The sequence below is a fragment of the Thamnophis sirtalis genome, unplaced genomic scaffold (genome assembly GCF_051295495.1).
Source record: "Thamnophis sirtalis isolate CommonGarterSnake01/CBP01778 unplaced genomic scaffold, rThaSir2_p1.2 scaffold_4, whole genome shotgun sequence".
Classification (NCBI taxonomy): Eukaryota; Metazoa; Chordata; class Lepidosauria; order Squamata; family Natricidae; genus Thamnophis; species Thamnophis sirtalis.
Window position 1 is genome coordinate 14377462 of NW_028261384.1, and position 16380 is coordinate 14393841.

At 36.3% G+C, this 16380-nt stretch overlaps 1 protein-coding gene across 4 annotated transcripts in view; it reads right to left on the reverse strand.

The window, feature by feature from the left end:
- Positions 1–14619, reverse strand: part of LARP4B (La ribonucleoprotein 4B) — a 37470-nt gene extending 22851 nt beyond the window's left edge. Inside the window, exons 1-2 of one of the 4 annotated variants that reach the window (XM_014056712.2) lie at positions 13148–14619; positions 8047–8177 (exon numbers count right to left, since the gene is read on the reverse strand). In XM_014056712.2, the coding sequence (XP_013912187.2) occupies positions 8047–8127 (81 nt within the window). In that variant the 5' untranslated portion in view covers positions 8128–8177; positions 13148–14619. The remainder of the gene's footprint in view (positions 1–8046; positions 8178–13147) is intronic. The other 3 variants (XM_087712513.1, XM_087712515.1, XM_087712514.1) reach the window with 3 other exon arrangements.
- Between the last annotated feature and the right edge of the window lie 1761 nt (positions 14620–16380).

Consider the following 16380-nt stretch of genomic DNA (forward strand, 5'->3'; position numbering starts at 1 on the left):
GACTAAGTGCTACACTGTACTAACTTCAACATTTGGGCATTATATATACCATATCTTTTTGTATGAAGAATTATATAATACATAATGCTATTCTGTCAAGGTGCGGTGTTTTAAATTGTATTTCTCTAAGTGTCTCAGTTACAATTTCATTTTGTGTACAATTCCCTACTGTGGTGGCAAGGGTGAATAAAAATTGAGGATTTTTTTTAAAAATCAGATTTTTTAATTTTAAATTTGATTTTTTAATATATAAATCAGATTTTTATTTTTATTAAATTTATTTTAATGAAATGCTTTTGGAATAAAAACCTATCCAAAGATGTTTTCTATTTAAGATACATTATTAATAATTTAGCTTATTCAGCATGAAATGGAGCTTAGTTATGTAGCATGAGGCTGTATATTTATTCTGCAATATTGGGACTGTTGGTGAGTCAACAGCAGTTCAGAGGAAGAGCCGCTGCAGGACCGAGATGATAGTTGCTCTTTAAAAAATTACAATTTAAATCGAGTTGATTCAAACCAAGCCTTTTTACTAGCAATTTAAATCATGATTTAAATCGACTTGATTTAAATCAAATCCACCCTGGTGGTGGTAATGATGTTGTAGTAGGGTTCATGGCTTAAACCTCAGGAGAAGGTTAGAAAACTTTACAATAGTGAACCGATTCTACAAAAAACGAGAACAATTTTGGTCTTTCAATAGGACCAACTGCAGCTTCTATGTTCTCACAGATTGGGGCAGGTCATGGAGAAACTGCAACATTACAGGAATTCAAGAACACTTTTTCAGGAATGCAACAGTAATACAGAATAAGCAAATAGGCACTTTTAGATCCAAGCCACAGGATATTTAGGTAAACCTTTGTCAAATTAAGTCTTTGAGTTAAGTGTCAAACCATCTACAGGTACTCAACTTAAAACCACAATGGAGTCCAAAATGTCTGTTGCTAAGTGAGACATTTGTTAAGTTAATTTTGCCCCATTTTACAACCTTTCTTGCTACAGTTGTTAGGTGAATCACTGCAGGTTTAGCTAATTTAGTAACCTTGTTGTTAGGTGAATCTGGCTTCCCCACTGACTTTGCTTGTCAGAATTTTGCAAAAGGTGGATCACATGACCCCGGGACACTGCAACCGTCATAAATATGAGTCAGTTACCAAGTGTCCAAATTTTGATCCAGTGACTGTGGGGATGATGCAACGGTTGTAAGTATAGAAAATGGTCATGTCACCTTTTTTTCAGAGCCGTTGTAGCTTCAAATGGTCACTAAATGAACTGTTGTAAGTTGATGACTACCTGCTTTCTAAGAAGGTTCATGAATGAAGTTACAATTACTTACGCATTCTTCATCTCCCTCTCGCCATCCCCAAATAGCACTCTTTTCTTTCATTAACAAATGATAAGGATATTTTCCCGTATGAAAAGAAGAAACTCTTAGATTTCCACTTTGGTTTTGCATTGTGTCAGCTGACAGACACGTATTTTCAGTTTTGTTAAAAGAATCAAGCCATAGATAGCTCATACATTCCTGACCACATGTAAAATCATTGGCTGAAAACAATCTATTTATTTCAGCAGACTGACAAACGGGATACGCATCATCATCTTCTGAATCCCTTAGATATAGTTTTTGCATATTATCAGAGTCCTTTAATATATCTTCCATTAGATCTAAAACATTGTTTGAATTGTCCTGTTCAGATTCTTGCTCATTTTCAGGGAAAAGAAGTATTTCGTAGGAAGGAATAGCCGCATACTTATCTTCTTGTCTGGGGTCAACAAAACTCATACCTGCATCTTCGTAAGTTTCCAAACCACAGCTCCCACTGCCTCTAGGTCTTACTTTAGAAGAACTTTCTGTCTTGGTTTTTAATTCATCATAGTTATCTTCAAAACCAGAATTCTCTGTGTTTTCTTTTAATAAATTTTCATAATGAACAGAAAATCTAGAAATCAAGTGATCATGTGGACATATAGTTGTTGTTTTACTTTGTTCAAGTGAAGAGCTATTTTTATAAACTTCTGAACTTTTTTCATTTGAATTGCTAGATGTTTCTTTGTATTCTATTTCTGCTGTTAAATCCGATGTAGGAAACCTCACAGTTTCACTTTGGTTGTTAGATATGTAAGTCTGCAGATTCTTAGCTTTCAGGTCGGCAAACATTTCTTGTGCTTCTGGAGATACACTATGCATCTCTGGTGAATTATTACTGGTATTTAATATGCAACTAAAACTAATATTGGAACCATCTGGATCTTTAGATTCCACTTCATTAAACAGTGTCTCATGAGTTCCATTTATGAGGTTTTCTGCAGGGACTACATTTATTTGATCTTCAGGCCTATAGAATATATATTTGCTCCATGCCTTTGACTGTTTCCTGTCCAAATCCAACTCATTTGATTCAGGATATGCCAAACAGATGGAGCACTGTCTGTCTTCATTAAGTGCATTGGAATATTCATATGTTTTACTGCTGCTTTTAAAGAAATTTTGCTGGGTTTGATCTTGCAAGCAATTTTCTTTTTCAATGTTCTTACCTTCAATATTTATGTTGCAAAGGTCTGAAAAGCCTGTAGTCTCCTTGTTCTCCAGCAGACTTTCTTTCAAACCACTGTTTTCAGAAGGTATGATATTTTTCTGAGATTGGAATTGCTGAGCAGTTCTTACAGAGTTGCAATCTTCATTATTGCTAAACTCTGGTACATGAGTTTGTTCTGCTCCAGGAACTAAATCATTTGATGCTGAAAGCATGATGATAGCATTTTTAGTCAGGTTTTCAGGACTGCATGAAACTTCGTGATGGGAAACTATATCATATTTCAAGAGATTCTCTAGATTATTCTGTTCACAAATATCTGATATTTCCTCATTGTTGCAATCAGAAATTGTCTGAAATTCATTCACATTCCTGAAACACTTGTGTTTATTTTCTAATTTTTGCCTATCTCCTTGCCTTACAATTTCTATACTAGTTTGTCTTACAAAAACTGAATCAATGGTTGCATTTTCTGATGAAAACAGTGGCTTTGATAACAAACATTTACAATATTCTCCTTCAATATTCTGATTCTCATGATGTTCAAAATGTACTTTAATATCATGAGTACTCCTGCCATCATCCTGGGCGGAATGACATGTATATCCTGACTTTCTGAATTGCAAAGAATTCACGTCTACGGCTTTCTCCACAAGTATAGGCGTTGAAGAATTGTATTCACAATCTGATTCATTCAAAATGATTCTACTATTAAGCATATCCCTTTTCCAAGTTCTATTTTGAGGGCCTTCTTCAACACATGCTTGTGCCTCTACACCACATGTTGATATACTTTCAGTATTTAAGCTATAGCCCTCACTCACCAAGCCAAGGGGAAGGTCTTTTTTCTTTTCACTTTCTCGCACTGTGTTATTGTTCATCAGATTAGCATCTTTCAGAATGCTGATATTAACTGGCACATGCCCTGCTTCCTGAACTAAGAGTTCTTCCTTCTCATCTACTGGGCATGTTAAACTGCAGTCTTCCTGAATAGCGGATGGTTGTACAGTGGTAATAGACTCTTCATTAGTGATTGCTTGCCTTTCTTCATTTCTCATATCATCATCAATTATACAAATACTATAGAATTCATCTTTGGCATTCCTGTGGTGTCTATCTATGTCAAAACATACAGAGTTTGTCAAAGTTTCTATTTCCTTATCCATTCTACTTGAAACTGCATCATTATCTTTTACAGTCTCCATTTTGGCTTGTGGCATGAAACTCTTGCTCATTACACCATAAGTATTTAGAGCTTCTAGGAACAAACCTTCTTCATTTAAAGTCATCGGCATACACAAAGCAGAAGTATTTTCAAATGAATGCCATTGCTTTTCAGAGAGAATCAATTCACTTTCACTATTACTAATAATATGATGGCTGCCTACATTATTCACAAACTGATGATTGTGACTGCTTTTTTCTATTAGCTTTTTATCATTAATCCCATCTGTTAATTCGGTTTCTGGTAAGCGATTGTAGTTATTCAAACTTATTTCTGTATTAAACCAACGAGGTTTAAATTGTCTACTAGAAATGTTTCCAGCAAACTCCACATAATGGTCTGAAGGATGCTTAATTGATTCCGCACAGTCGTTATAAACGGTAGGTTCTAGGCAACCTGCCTCTTGGATTACGTGCGATTCCATTTTTTCCTTAGCCTCTAAAACTGAAATTAAAGTTTTACTTATCCTATTTTCAGAGGTTTCCTCTTCTATACTTTTCTGCAGCAGGCTCATTTTCTCATTGTGGCTATTTGGTTCTTTAGTGAAACAGCAGCCCATTTTAAGTTCTCTTTTGCAAGTCCCAGAGCTGTAAAGCTCTTTTCTGCATACAGCAACTTCACTTTAAAACTGCTAGGGAGACAAGCCAACACCCAGATGCCAAAAATAGTACTGTTTAAACAGTGCAGGGGGCTCATGTGCTATTGCCACTCAACATTAAGCTCAGTTTCGGAGAAATGCCTTAGTATATTGTACATACAAGGCATTTTGCACCGAGAATTTTACCCCTTAACTATTTGGGGGATTGCACTGTGTTCTATGAGAGGAAGAAGTAAGTTAGAAACTTCAGGAGTTTCTCCTTACAAGAATGTTGTCAAAAAGCCAAAGACATACTTGCTGAATTCTGAAGCCACTGATATATGCATTGTATAAGCAAGTTATTTTAATACAATACGAAATTAACAAACAGGAAAGTAACACTGAAATCAATGTATTTTGTTGGTTAAAAGTATTTAAATAAACCTTTACTGGGTTTTTTTGGGGGGGGAGGGGAGAAATACAGTTTTCACCCACAATACCACACTCATATGGCCTGAAAATTAAAGCAAGAAAGCATAACTTAATTTTTAAATGAAACTCTCTCATGATTATAGCCTACAGTAATTCCAAAAACATGTAACTATTTATTATTACAAATAAACTGAATGTCAGGAAACTGTACCAATGAATCTTTATTCTTGGCAATTACGTTTTTCATATTTCAAGCATTAGTACTTTTATTTTCTCAAATGTTTTTTTCTGTTGATCTGAAGTCTATGAGTAATTTGTGATGGTTCAAGAATATATATAGAACATATCTTAATCAGTTGTATAGGTAGTCCTTGACTTTATGATAACAATTGAGCCCAAAATTACTGTTAAGTGCACTTTGCTCCATTTTACAATCTCTCTTTCCCCAGTTGTTAAGTGAATCACTGCAATTGTTAAGTTAGTGACATGGTTGTTAAGTAAATCTGGCCCAGTGACTTTGCTTGTTAGGAAGTTTGTTAGGAAGTTTCAAAAGGTAATCATGATCCATGGGGCATTACAACTGTCATAAATATGAATCAGTTGCCAAGTGTCTGAATTTGGATCACGTGACCACATGTGGACACTACAACAGTCGTAAGTGTGAAAAACGGTCATAAGTCACTTTTTCAGTGCCGCTGTAACTTCAAACAATCACTAAATGAACTGTTGTAAGTCAAGGACTACCTCAACTATCCAATGTTAAGGAAATCCATAGGATAAATATATGTATCATGTATACTTTTCAATATCTCAAGCTAGAAAATTAAAAAAGAAAACCATCCTTCAAGGCAAAAATATCTAGCCAGAAAACATTGTTTTTTGATTCACTTCAAGAAGGAAACCGAAAACTTTAAAAGTCTGAATTTAAAGCAGATACGGATAAGCCATTCAAATTTTTTAAAGCTTAAGAAAGAAACCGAAATGTTCTGGAAATTTTCTATAAATCTGTGAGAAAAATTTGTTCTATTCTATGTATTTCCAAAAGGGAACAATATGAACTTAAAATATGAACTTAAAATAATTTAAAACTCTTGCTCCATTGTTTTTCTGTAGAGTCACAAGAATGGATGAGGTAAATATTCTTAAGAAATGAACTTCATACCACCCAATCTAAAAAAAAAATGGGCAAGGTATTTTGATTTTTTAAAATAAACTTAAGTTATTCTGAACAATGTTTTATTTTCCTTTACAGGAACATTAAAATGTTCAAGTTTGTTTGGGCAAGTAGATTCCAAGCAGCAGGACATCAAGATGGGTAGCATATAAATTTAATAAACCAAAAATACAAAAAACATGAAATGTTCCTATATTTTGAATGGACTGATCCGTTTTGAGTTCTAAACCCCATGTTAAAACTTGCATATGTCCTTATACCTGGACCATGTTTGTATTTGGTTACATATAATACAATTCAACTACCTTAAATAGGCAATTGAACAATGTCCACCAATTCAGAAGCCCTTAAAAATGATTCAGGGTATATTTATCAAATTTAAGCCTACTGAAATCAGTATAAAAATCTAATCATTACTAACTTAAATTATCTTCAATTTCTGTGGCAGTGAAGTGCAATCCTTGTACAAGTATACGGATATGAAAATTGTACTTTCCATTATTAACAGCAATTTAGATAATCTCTGATATAGCTTTAGTAACAATTTAGATGCTTGGGGGTATAATTCAAATTGATTCCAAAAATTTTCAAACTGGATGAAGGAAGCAAGATTCAAATTAAAAAGATGTCTTAGAGAAATGTAATTAACACCCTATTTGTTCTGTTTGATCAAAATACACACTTTATTACATTATTTAAATAAAGACTGAAAGCTTTATCACTTAAATTTTGCTCATGTAGATGTTCTTTTTTCACTGGATTTGGTAAAAAGAATCATATTGTGTAAGCCATTTTCAATATATAGGGAAATTAACTTTAGAAATCCTGTCTTTACAATACCTCTTCTTCCCCTGTTGGGATTTGATAAATAAACTGTGCCTGTCTTTTCTGCTACCAATGTGGACATGAAAAATAAATCATGCTAGCCCAATGAATGATAATAATAGATACTTGCATTGAAGACATGCAATATTGTAAATGTCAGTTGGTCTTATCTGAACTGCATGCCTCGAAGATGGTGTAGGAGGAGTCATAGCTGGGTATTAACATGGCCGATTTGCCCGGAGACTGAGGTAAATCTGAGGACATTCCCTCTGCTCCTCCTTCTGACTTTCCAGATTAACCGATGGTCCAGTTGAAGTAAAGCCTGGGAAGGAAGGGACAGGGAACCACCCAAACTCCCTCCCAGGTCCCTGACTGACCTGTAGGTAACCCACTCAGGCCCTTGCGCAGAAGCGCACCTATTGGGCGGGAAGTGACTCCTCCCACGCCATCTTCAAAACATGCAGTTCAGGTAAGACCAACTGACAGTCTCTGAAGAGAGGTGTGGGAGGAGTCACAGCTGGGACATACCATGGAGGAGCAGATTTACCTCAGTCTCCGGCAAATGGGCTGTGTTAATACCCAGCTGTGACTTCTCCCACGCCTCTCTTCGGAGACACTCCCATTTTCATTTTTATATGTCATTTTGTAGAGACTAACTTTCCCAGACGAACCAATGAACTGTTTCTTAAAAGCAGAGAATCATACTTATAAAAGCTTTTGTGGAGCAGTAGGAAACTGTGAACATACTGTAAATTGTAAGAATAATATAGAACAGTACATTTCTTAATCTAGACCACAAGTGTTAAAACTCTTGATATCATGTTGTCGTCAGGTGACATTCTGCAATGTTTTTTACATTCGGGTGTGCATGGCCTACGTGTGATGCATCCAGCCCATGGGCTGCCAGTTTGACACCCTTGATCTAGACTAATACCATTGATCTGAACTATAACCCCCACCATACTTGCCTTCTAGCTATGCTTTACGAGTAGATAGGATTTGAAGGTGAAACCATAAGAAGACTGATCTGCTGGCTGCTGTTACTGGCAATATCAGTTATGTAACGTCTTCATTTAAGTTAGTATTAATTAACTAAAATCTGGGGGAAATGTTATAATGGCATGAGAAGATTGCTACTTGCTACAAATGAATTTTGTAAAATAGCCTGACAAGTTGTCAAACACAAAAATGTTCTTCATAGCATTAAACATAAGGGTCTAATTAATTATATTTGTAAGCTCCCATTAGTCAAGATAATGTCAATACTTACCAGATGAGAACTATCCTTAACTTCTTGCACCTGCTGCACCTGCGGTTCAGCCACAACTTTAGTGTCCTGATCAGAAGTCATGAGCTGTCTGCTTTTTGACTCCTCAAAGAGAACTATATGGATCACTTAAGCTGCAATAAACAAACAATAATTTATTTTCTATACAGTTGAAAGCATGAACAGACTTCATAACAATTAACAGTTGATATTATATTGAAAGTTTGTGTAAAAAAAACCATCTGAATATATATAAATATATATAAATGTAAAACATTTAATCATCTTCTATCTCATTGGTAGCAGCACTTATTTAGCATTTAGTTTGCTGAAATCTCATTTCACAGTGACTTTTGCTGCATTAATTCAGAGCATGTCAGATATAGCTTGGAGCAAGAATTTAGAGGGCTCATCTTGTCTGTGCAAAGATCTATTCAATTATCTTCAGATTGAATCTAGAGTTATTGTTATGCGTCTAGAAAGTATGTCTCTCAATTGCTTTGTTCTATTTTCTGAATTTAGTTGGATTACTTCAAAGTTACTCTCCAGACACGCCTCAAGATTTCTGGCTGTAAGATTTGGCAATGGATTGGTAGATTTGAGTTAACTGGAAAGTCAAAATTTTAAAGAACTGCCACACCATTGCTTCATGACAGTGTGAAAACTGATGAACTGCCCAGCTAACTCCATGGAAATGTGGCATTTACAAATGGATATAGATATATCTTGACATTTGATTGTAATGGATGATTGGAAAGTTGTTAGGATCATAAAACAGATTATTCACAAGACTGACTCACTTTTATGGCCTTTCTTTTTACAAAAAGACATAAAGCAAAGCCATGGTTTGCCATGGGGGTGATTTTGCCAAAAACAGGAAGTGCCAGTTTTTGGCAAATCTGGTATAAACAAGGTCATTTGACTGTGAGGTTCTCCAAATGCAGCTTTGTTGCCAAGAACCCCAAAGTTTGGTTATGTGACTGCAGAAGCCCAATCGTTGGAACTTCGGAACTGGATCATAAATAGTTCCAAAACAAGTCCATCGTAAGTTTGAATAGTCACTAAGCAACCAGTTGCAAATTGAGGACTACCTGTAGGTTGATTATAGACATATTGACCATTAAATAATGTTCATATATAGTTATGACATTTTTTGGACATAGGAGACAGCCCTTGTCTAAGATTTTTCCTCCTAAACAAGCAGACCATATGCCAAGTAATATGTATACATATATACATACTTCAGCCAATTTTACAGGATTTCATTTTAGAACAGATTAAAACTGAAGTTGGCCAAACACAAGATTAAAGAACCAGGGGGGTGGGGTGGGGAAGGAAGGTGAATCCTTGGAGGTTTTTGTAATTCTGCATAACCGTCGGGGAATTATCAGCCAGGCAAGTCAAAGACCTTTTGCCCAATCGCAAAAGATCTAAAACTGACACTACCACCTCACTTTACTCCAAGTTCCATGGAACCTTTCCTGTTGGCTCCTAAGTGAAGGCAAGCAGTTTGGACAGATACTTGTATTATAGGTAGAACATATTAGCCAACCCAAACCTTTTACATGAGGATTTGGTTGCTTGTTCATTAATCTCTCTCCAGATTTCTATCTCTCACTTCTGGGGAAAGGAGAAAGTTTAGTGTGATCGCCAAGACCCAAAGAATCAGTTCAGAATATAGTGGATGCCTCATTATGGCATTCAGGAAGGGATAGAGACTGAAATGAGGAACTTGAGAGGCCATGGTGCCTCTCCTAGTCCAGTAGCAAGTCCAGAACATCCCACTGCCAGTGGCTCTGTCTACTCAATATCCTGGCTGGCCAATATCCCCAGCCATTCCAGCTGTACAGCCAGTTTTGCTGTGTTGCCATGGAGGTTTGCCAGAATCATTTTTTGGGGGTGGGGAATGGACAAGATAAGAACCTTTATCACTCAGGTTGAACTGAATACTTTTCCTCCAGAACGCACAAGGGTATACTTTGTGCTAAGCTTGCTAAAGGGGGTTGGCAGTTAGGTGGATGCTGCCAATCCTAAAGGGAAACAACCAGTTCATGGACAATTACCAAAACTTGATGGACAGATTCAAGGGGCATTTTAGAGCCTCTGAGTAGGAATCATGACAGCTAGCTGTGAGATTCAGCAGCTCAAAAAAGGCAAAGATGGTTTCAAGTTATTGGCAGATGTGGATTGGAACAAAGCAGCACTGATAGAAAGCTGGGCCAGAATTCCACCTAAGAAGCAATATACAATATCAACAAAGGAATTGTTGATCTTATTTGGATTCCAATTTGCAGAAAGGATTTATCAGACCCTCAAAATCACCAACTTTAGCACCTACATTTTTTTTGTTCCTAAAGAGAGATAGAATTTCAGAGCCCAATTGTGGAGGTCCAGATGTGCACAGTCCACAATTACAAAGATAATTAATAAGATCACAGTAAGGGATCATTACCTTTCTGTAGCATTGCCATCAGATTGAGACAACTGATTATGGAAGTGTCTTCAAGACACCACCCAGGATATTGTGAACGTTTAGGTGATTTAGGATGGCAGCAGACATCAAGGGATATCTTGCCACCTGGCTGGGAAGATTCTAGACTTGGGGCAGACAATTCCTTTAAGGTGGCATTGCTCCCACCTGTCTGGATTTCCTATGAGCACTCAGATATTGGAGGCAACATGGAAAATGGAGAAGGGCTTTTGTGGGAGGGGCGATGTTGGTATACTACCAGCGAGACGAGGAGGAATCAAATGAGGAATTAGCCTTGCATTGCTGCACAGCTACAAAAGACCTCAGACTGACTCCTTCCCAGGTTCCATGGAATCTTATTTGTTAGTTCCCAAAAGAAGGCAAGCAGTGTTTTATTATAGGTAGAATATAATGAAGTAGGTATATTCAATTTGAATCTCTCGTATGTGGAACTGGTTGCTTGTGCCCAACAATAATACAGACATTAATAACAAGTTTATTTGGAAAAAATGCTCAAGTACTGTAATGTGTTAAGAGGCAGATTTTCTGCTCATCTGTAAATGTATTCCTTACCTAACACAAATTTTCCATTTCTAAAATTGAATTCATTCACCACAATTTTTTGATAATTATGACAATTGCCTAGCCTGATAAAAAGTGCTAGAAAAACTAGAAATATTTTTAAAATTCAGAATATCTACTGTACTGTTTTGGATAAATATCCTGAATTCTATTTTAGTTGAGAATATAATGGTTTAAAAATTTGTAAGCTACTGCTAATAGAATAAGCTGTGCTGCATTTCCCCCAATATTTCTAGCAAAGTTACTTCCATTAAAAGATAAATTGCTTTAACATTTTTCAGACTTAATGTGTCACCTTAAGCTACGCAGACATGAAATTAAAGCATACTGCTATGACATGCTCACTAGAAGACAGTGTAATTATTTGGAAAACATCCATTTATTAGTGAACATGCTGTATTCACCTAGAGTATATGCAAACTGGGGTGTGGGTGTGAGCCTACTATTACATGTATTGTAGAACACAACGTATCGCCACATGTGTAGTATAACTTGCTCCTTTAATATATCCTAAAGACTATAATGTAGATCAGATGCACTGCATATACATACTTAAAGCCATTTTATGTGTTGTATTTACATGGTGCAGTAGGTATATTCAGAAACTCACTTCAATATATAAAAGTAATTCATTACCACATTGAGTACCTTTGACATTTAAACTTTAAAGTAATATTTGCCTTGTAAATGCTTAATTCCCCCCCCCACACAAGTTAACTTTTTAACAACATGCCAATTATTGTAAAAAAAAATCAGTAGACTTGTAATGTTCATATCTTAAAACAAATGACTTGATTAACTGTTGTGAGTAAATGAATTGATTGAATATCAATCGACTTGTGTGAATATGAATTGGCAAAATGATAGATTCTGCAATCTTAGAGGAGCCAGCCATTATAACAAAATGGCCTTATTATACTTCAGTCAAAAATTGCATTATTGTTGATTTACCCAGAAATAGTTGCCATTCAAATCATAAGTACCACAATTATATTATATTATAATAATGTATTTCTCCCAGATAGCTAGTCTGAGTACTTAAAAAAATAACTTTTTAGTAAAAAGGGAATCCAAGCTCTCCAAAATGATATTTGTTTGGCTCATGCCACCTGATCATCTTATTCAAGTATAATAAATTATCATAAGGAATTCTGTTCTTCCTATCTAATTATTAATTTTGGGTGTAGAAATGACTGTGCGTCTTACAGAGCAAATGTTGCCGAAGGACTGCTGGCCCCCACTCTTCAGCCTCTGCCTCCCAGCAATTTGCCTCCTTGCAGAAAGCAGCGAACAGCCTGGTCAGCTTCACCACAGCCTGATTTAGCTGATTGGTAGTTGGATCCGTCTCTTGGAACACCGCCGATCAGCTGATCCAGGCTGCAGGAATCACCGCCACCTATTGCCAACCATTGCTGCCATTGGGTGCCCATTTTCTGCCTCTATGTGCCCCATTTTTGGCCCGTTCCAGGCAGCGGTGATCCCTGCCACCTGGAATGAGCTGAAAATGGGAGGCATAGAGGCCAAAATTGGCGTGCACAGAGCAGCGGTGATGGGAGGCAGCAATCCCTGGAACAGTATTCCGGGAGGCCGATCCAACTGCTAATCAGATGCTCGTGCTAAATCAAGCTGTGCTGAAGCTGACCAGACTGTTTGCTGCAAGGAGGCAAATTGCTGGGAGGCATATTTTTTTCTCTTGTTTTTCTCCCCAAAAGTTAAGTGCATCTTATTGTCCGGAGTGTCTTATAGTCCGAAAAATGCGGTGAATAATCGCATGTATTAAAATACTGACATTTGGAAAATATAGGCTTTGTGTGATACAATTAATCCAGGAATATTCTAGATATCCCTATTCCAAAGATTTTAAAACAATGCTATTAAAAATTATAGTGTACACTGTACACTGAATAAAAGCCAACCTTCCCAGCAATCTATAAACTGAAAGCTGCACAACAAATCAGCTTAATGCCTTTCTACACAATAAAAAGGAGATCACTCTCTAGTAAATGGATGGGGAAGGAATCACAAATACAGTGGATATATTCTTCCTCTTACATTCAAATTGCAGGCTCCTTCTCTGATACCTGTCAGATCCCCTTTTCTGTAGCAGTAACACAGTGCTGCATCTATGGTATTCTGGAGAATCCCTCAGTCTGGGAAGATGTCAGTCCTAGAAACAGGAACAGAAATGGGTGGGTGGGAAAACCCTGTTCAGTGAAAGTAAGATTCATGAGATTGGTAAATCATACTGAAATGTTCTATGGGAATATGACTCCCAAATCTAAAAAACAAGAGGGCTATATAGTGCTGTGGATTTAACAATAAAAAGTATTTTGAAGCTTGCAAGAATAGACACATAGCATCCATCTGCAACTGATTAAAGCGTCTTTTCCTGGGGTGGTGCAGCTATGGAAGTCTGCCTTTATATTTTTGGAAAAAATGCAGCTGCTTTAAGAGTTAGAGAGATATATATGGGTTCCCCCAAACATACATTTACCTTTGACGTCCAAGTGCTGCACAACTCACCTCCTTTGGGTGAGGGCTGGGCTCCTCTTTGAAGGAGCAGGCAGAGATCCTGACAGAAATATACAATTATCACTAGAGGCATTTTAAAGTTTTAACACTAGAGTAAGCAATGTAGAAATGACATGGGTTGCATAGTTTAGTCCCTAGAACTAATACATTAATCTCTTTCTAATGGGATTCTTATACCATGTTCTGTTGGGAGGAGTGGGAGGGCTACCTTTATTTGGAACATTAAATGCAATGTGTAGGTCTTACCACAAGTAGCACACAAAATGCATTAATAAGATTGCTGTGATTTACCTTGTTAATGCAGCATAACTGTTACTGAAAGATTAGCTGCTGACTTGGTACCATACCAATTTAAAAGTTTTCATATTATATAATTGAGGCTCTGACCCAATGCATTCTCCTATATAAATCTGCTTGCCTACTAAAGAACCACATCAGGTGTAAACCATCCTCCAAATGTTCCTTTGATATCAACCAGGAATATAACATTTAAGCTTATAACATCCATTCTCTGAATAGCCTTCCTTTCAAAATAAAATTGCAAAGACCCTTTTGATTTTTTGATATGTGATTAATTTTAAATCTTGATAATCCTGACAAATTGTAATCCTAATTATCAATACTATTATAATAAACTGTGATTTTATTGTTTCATTTACTCTTAACTTTTATTTTTAATTCTGCACATCACTTACACATGCACCATTTAACTGACCAAATACATAATTAAATAAACGTGGAGAAGTGACACTACTAAGCATTGAAAGCTTAAAACTGAAGGTGCTGACCACATCTACCAACAGCTTACATATTACATATACGTTTGTATCACTGGCATTTTAGTTATGGATGATTCTTCCATTTTCCATTCCACTTAAGTTGTGTACAATCATCGACACTACACAAAGGTAAACATCCTGCCAGCTAAACTACTTTTAGGTTAATAAGCTACATGCCAGCTGCATGCTAGGAATCATCCACTCTGGCTAACAGCCTGGAGAGAAAATGTTTCTCTGTGAGGGAAGTGACACAATAGTTTTTTTTCTCATTTATAAAATCTTAGCAGCTTTTATGTTATTAACAGATGCCATTACACCTTGAACAACTGAAAGGCATCTATTTTCAGCTGCTATATGGCACTTGGGAATACTTCAAGCAAACAGTTCTCACCAACATTGTTGTTCCTTTCAAGGCCTTGTATGCCATTCTTATCGATAAGCAATTCTAAATACTAAGAGTCTAAACTGAAGTTTAACAATATGTGGCGCCATTAATTATAAGATATTTTGCTTTTCCTGTCTCTGTTTATGCATTCTGTTCCCTCTGCTCATCTGCTATCAGTTGTTATGCATACCATTACATTTTTTTTGCAATTCTATAGTTGCACTTTCCTCTGTTTGTTGTGTGGGTTCATCTTCTTGACCTTAGATTTGACAGTTCAACTAGTTACCCGTAAAAACCTTAAGTGTTCACAGAGGTTACAAAATGTGCAACAGGCAAATTGGATAAAAAATGCTTTGCAAGTCTAGTAGCTTTGCTGCCTTACAAAATATGAAAACATCTGAGCTTCAAACTGACAAATTGGTGGTGAAAGAGTATTAAAATCTATAATAAAGCCTAAATCTATGCCTGAGGTGGTAATTTTTCAGATGAGTTGGATCTATTATTATGATCAGAAATAAATTATTAAATTATTGATCTGCAAAAGTTTTAGATAAACAGATAACTAAACCTTTCTTAGCAAATTTCTGTAATATAAAAAAAAAATTACAGTTGGGATCCAGTACCAATAATTTAAATTAAATGGTATAGAAGTTAGCTATTTACTAGCATGAAACAAATAAAAACCAGAGTAATCTTGATTATATATTTTAAAAAAATCTGAGAATTATAGTACCTATGTACTAGAATAATCTGAATTGTAAGTGCTATCCTTATTTTAAATAGGACTATTTTGCCTTTCTAAATGCAAATAGTTGTAATTTAGTGACTGCCTTATTCAATGACTGCTTGCAATTAAAATATGATGAACAAATAACTATGACTGAGCCTCAACGCCTATGACTTTCACAGGTCTGTAAAGCAAAGGAAAGCTGAAGTAAGACCATATAACACAGTTGCAGTTTCACTTAGCAACCGCTTTAATGACCATGCTGCTGGCCCTAATGTGGCTGCTAAATGAGGACTACTTGGAACCCAACTCTTGTTGCCTCAGAGGACTGAACTTCAATTGGGGAGCTTGGACTACTGTTGCAGGCTTCTTGGCCTCAACAAACTGAAGTGGAGGGACAAGCAACAAACAATTCATCCCCCTGCAAGAGTTTGTAACCATGCTTGAAGAGGCATCTGGGAAGCCACCTTCTATAGCACACAACTGGTGGCACTCAGCATTAGTTTCAGATCCAGTGTATAAAGCCAGGATTTACTAAACATCTGGAAAATAAATGCAAAGGCAGCCAGAAAAGAGGATGCATTAAACAATTTTAGTGACTGCACTTTTATCAGAATTAACCAGTAGAACATCCAACTAAGTCATAAACTTGGTTTATTTATTTTTTCCTTTTAACTGAATGGCAAACAGGCGTTTAAAACAGGGATAGCTAAAACAATTTTCAAAATTGCCTAGGTTAAGAGTTCAACAGAAAAACCTAACATTCTGCAGACCCATCATCATCATCTTCTTGATGCCTCTGGGAGTAGAGGCATCAACAGATGACCAGGGATATCTCTTGGGACCTTTTATCGGTTACATG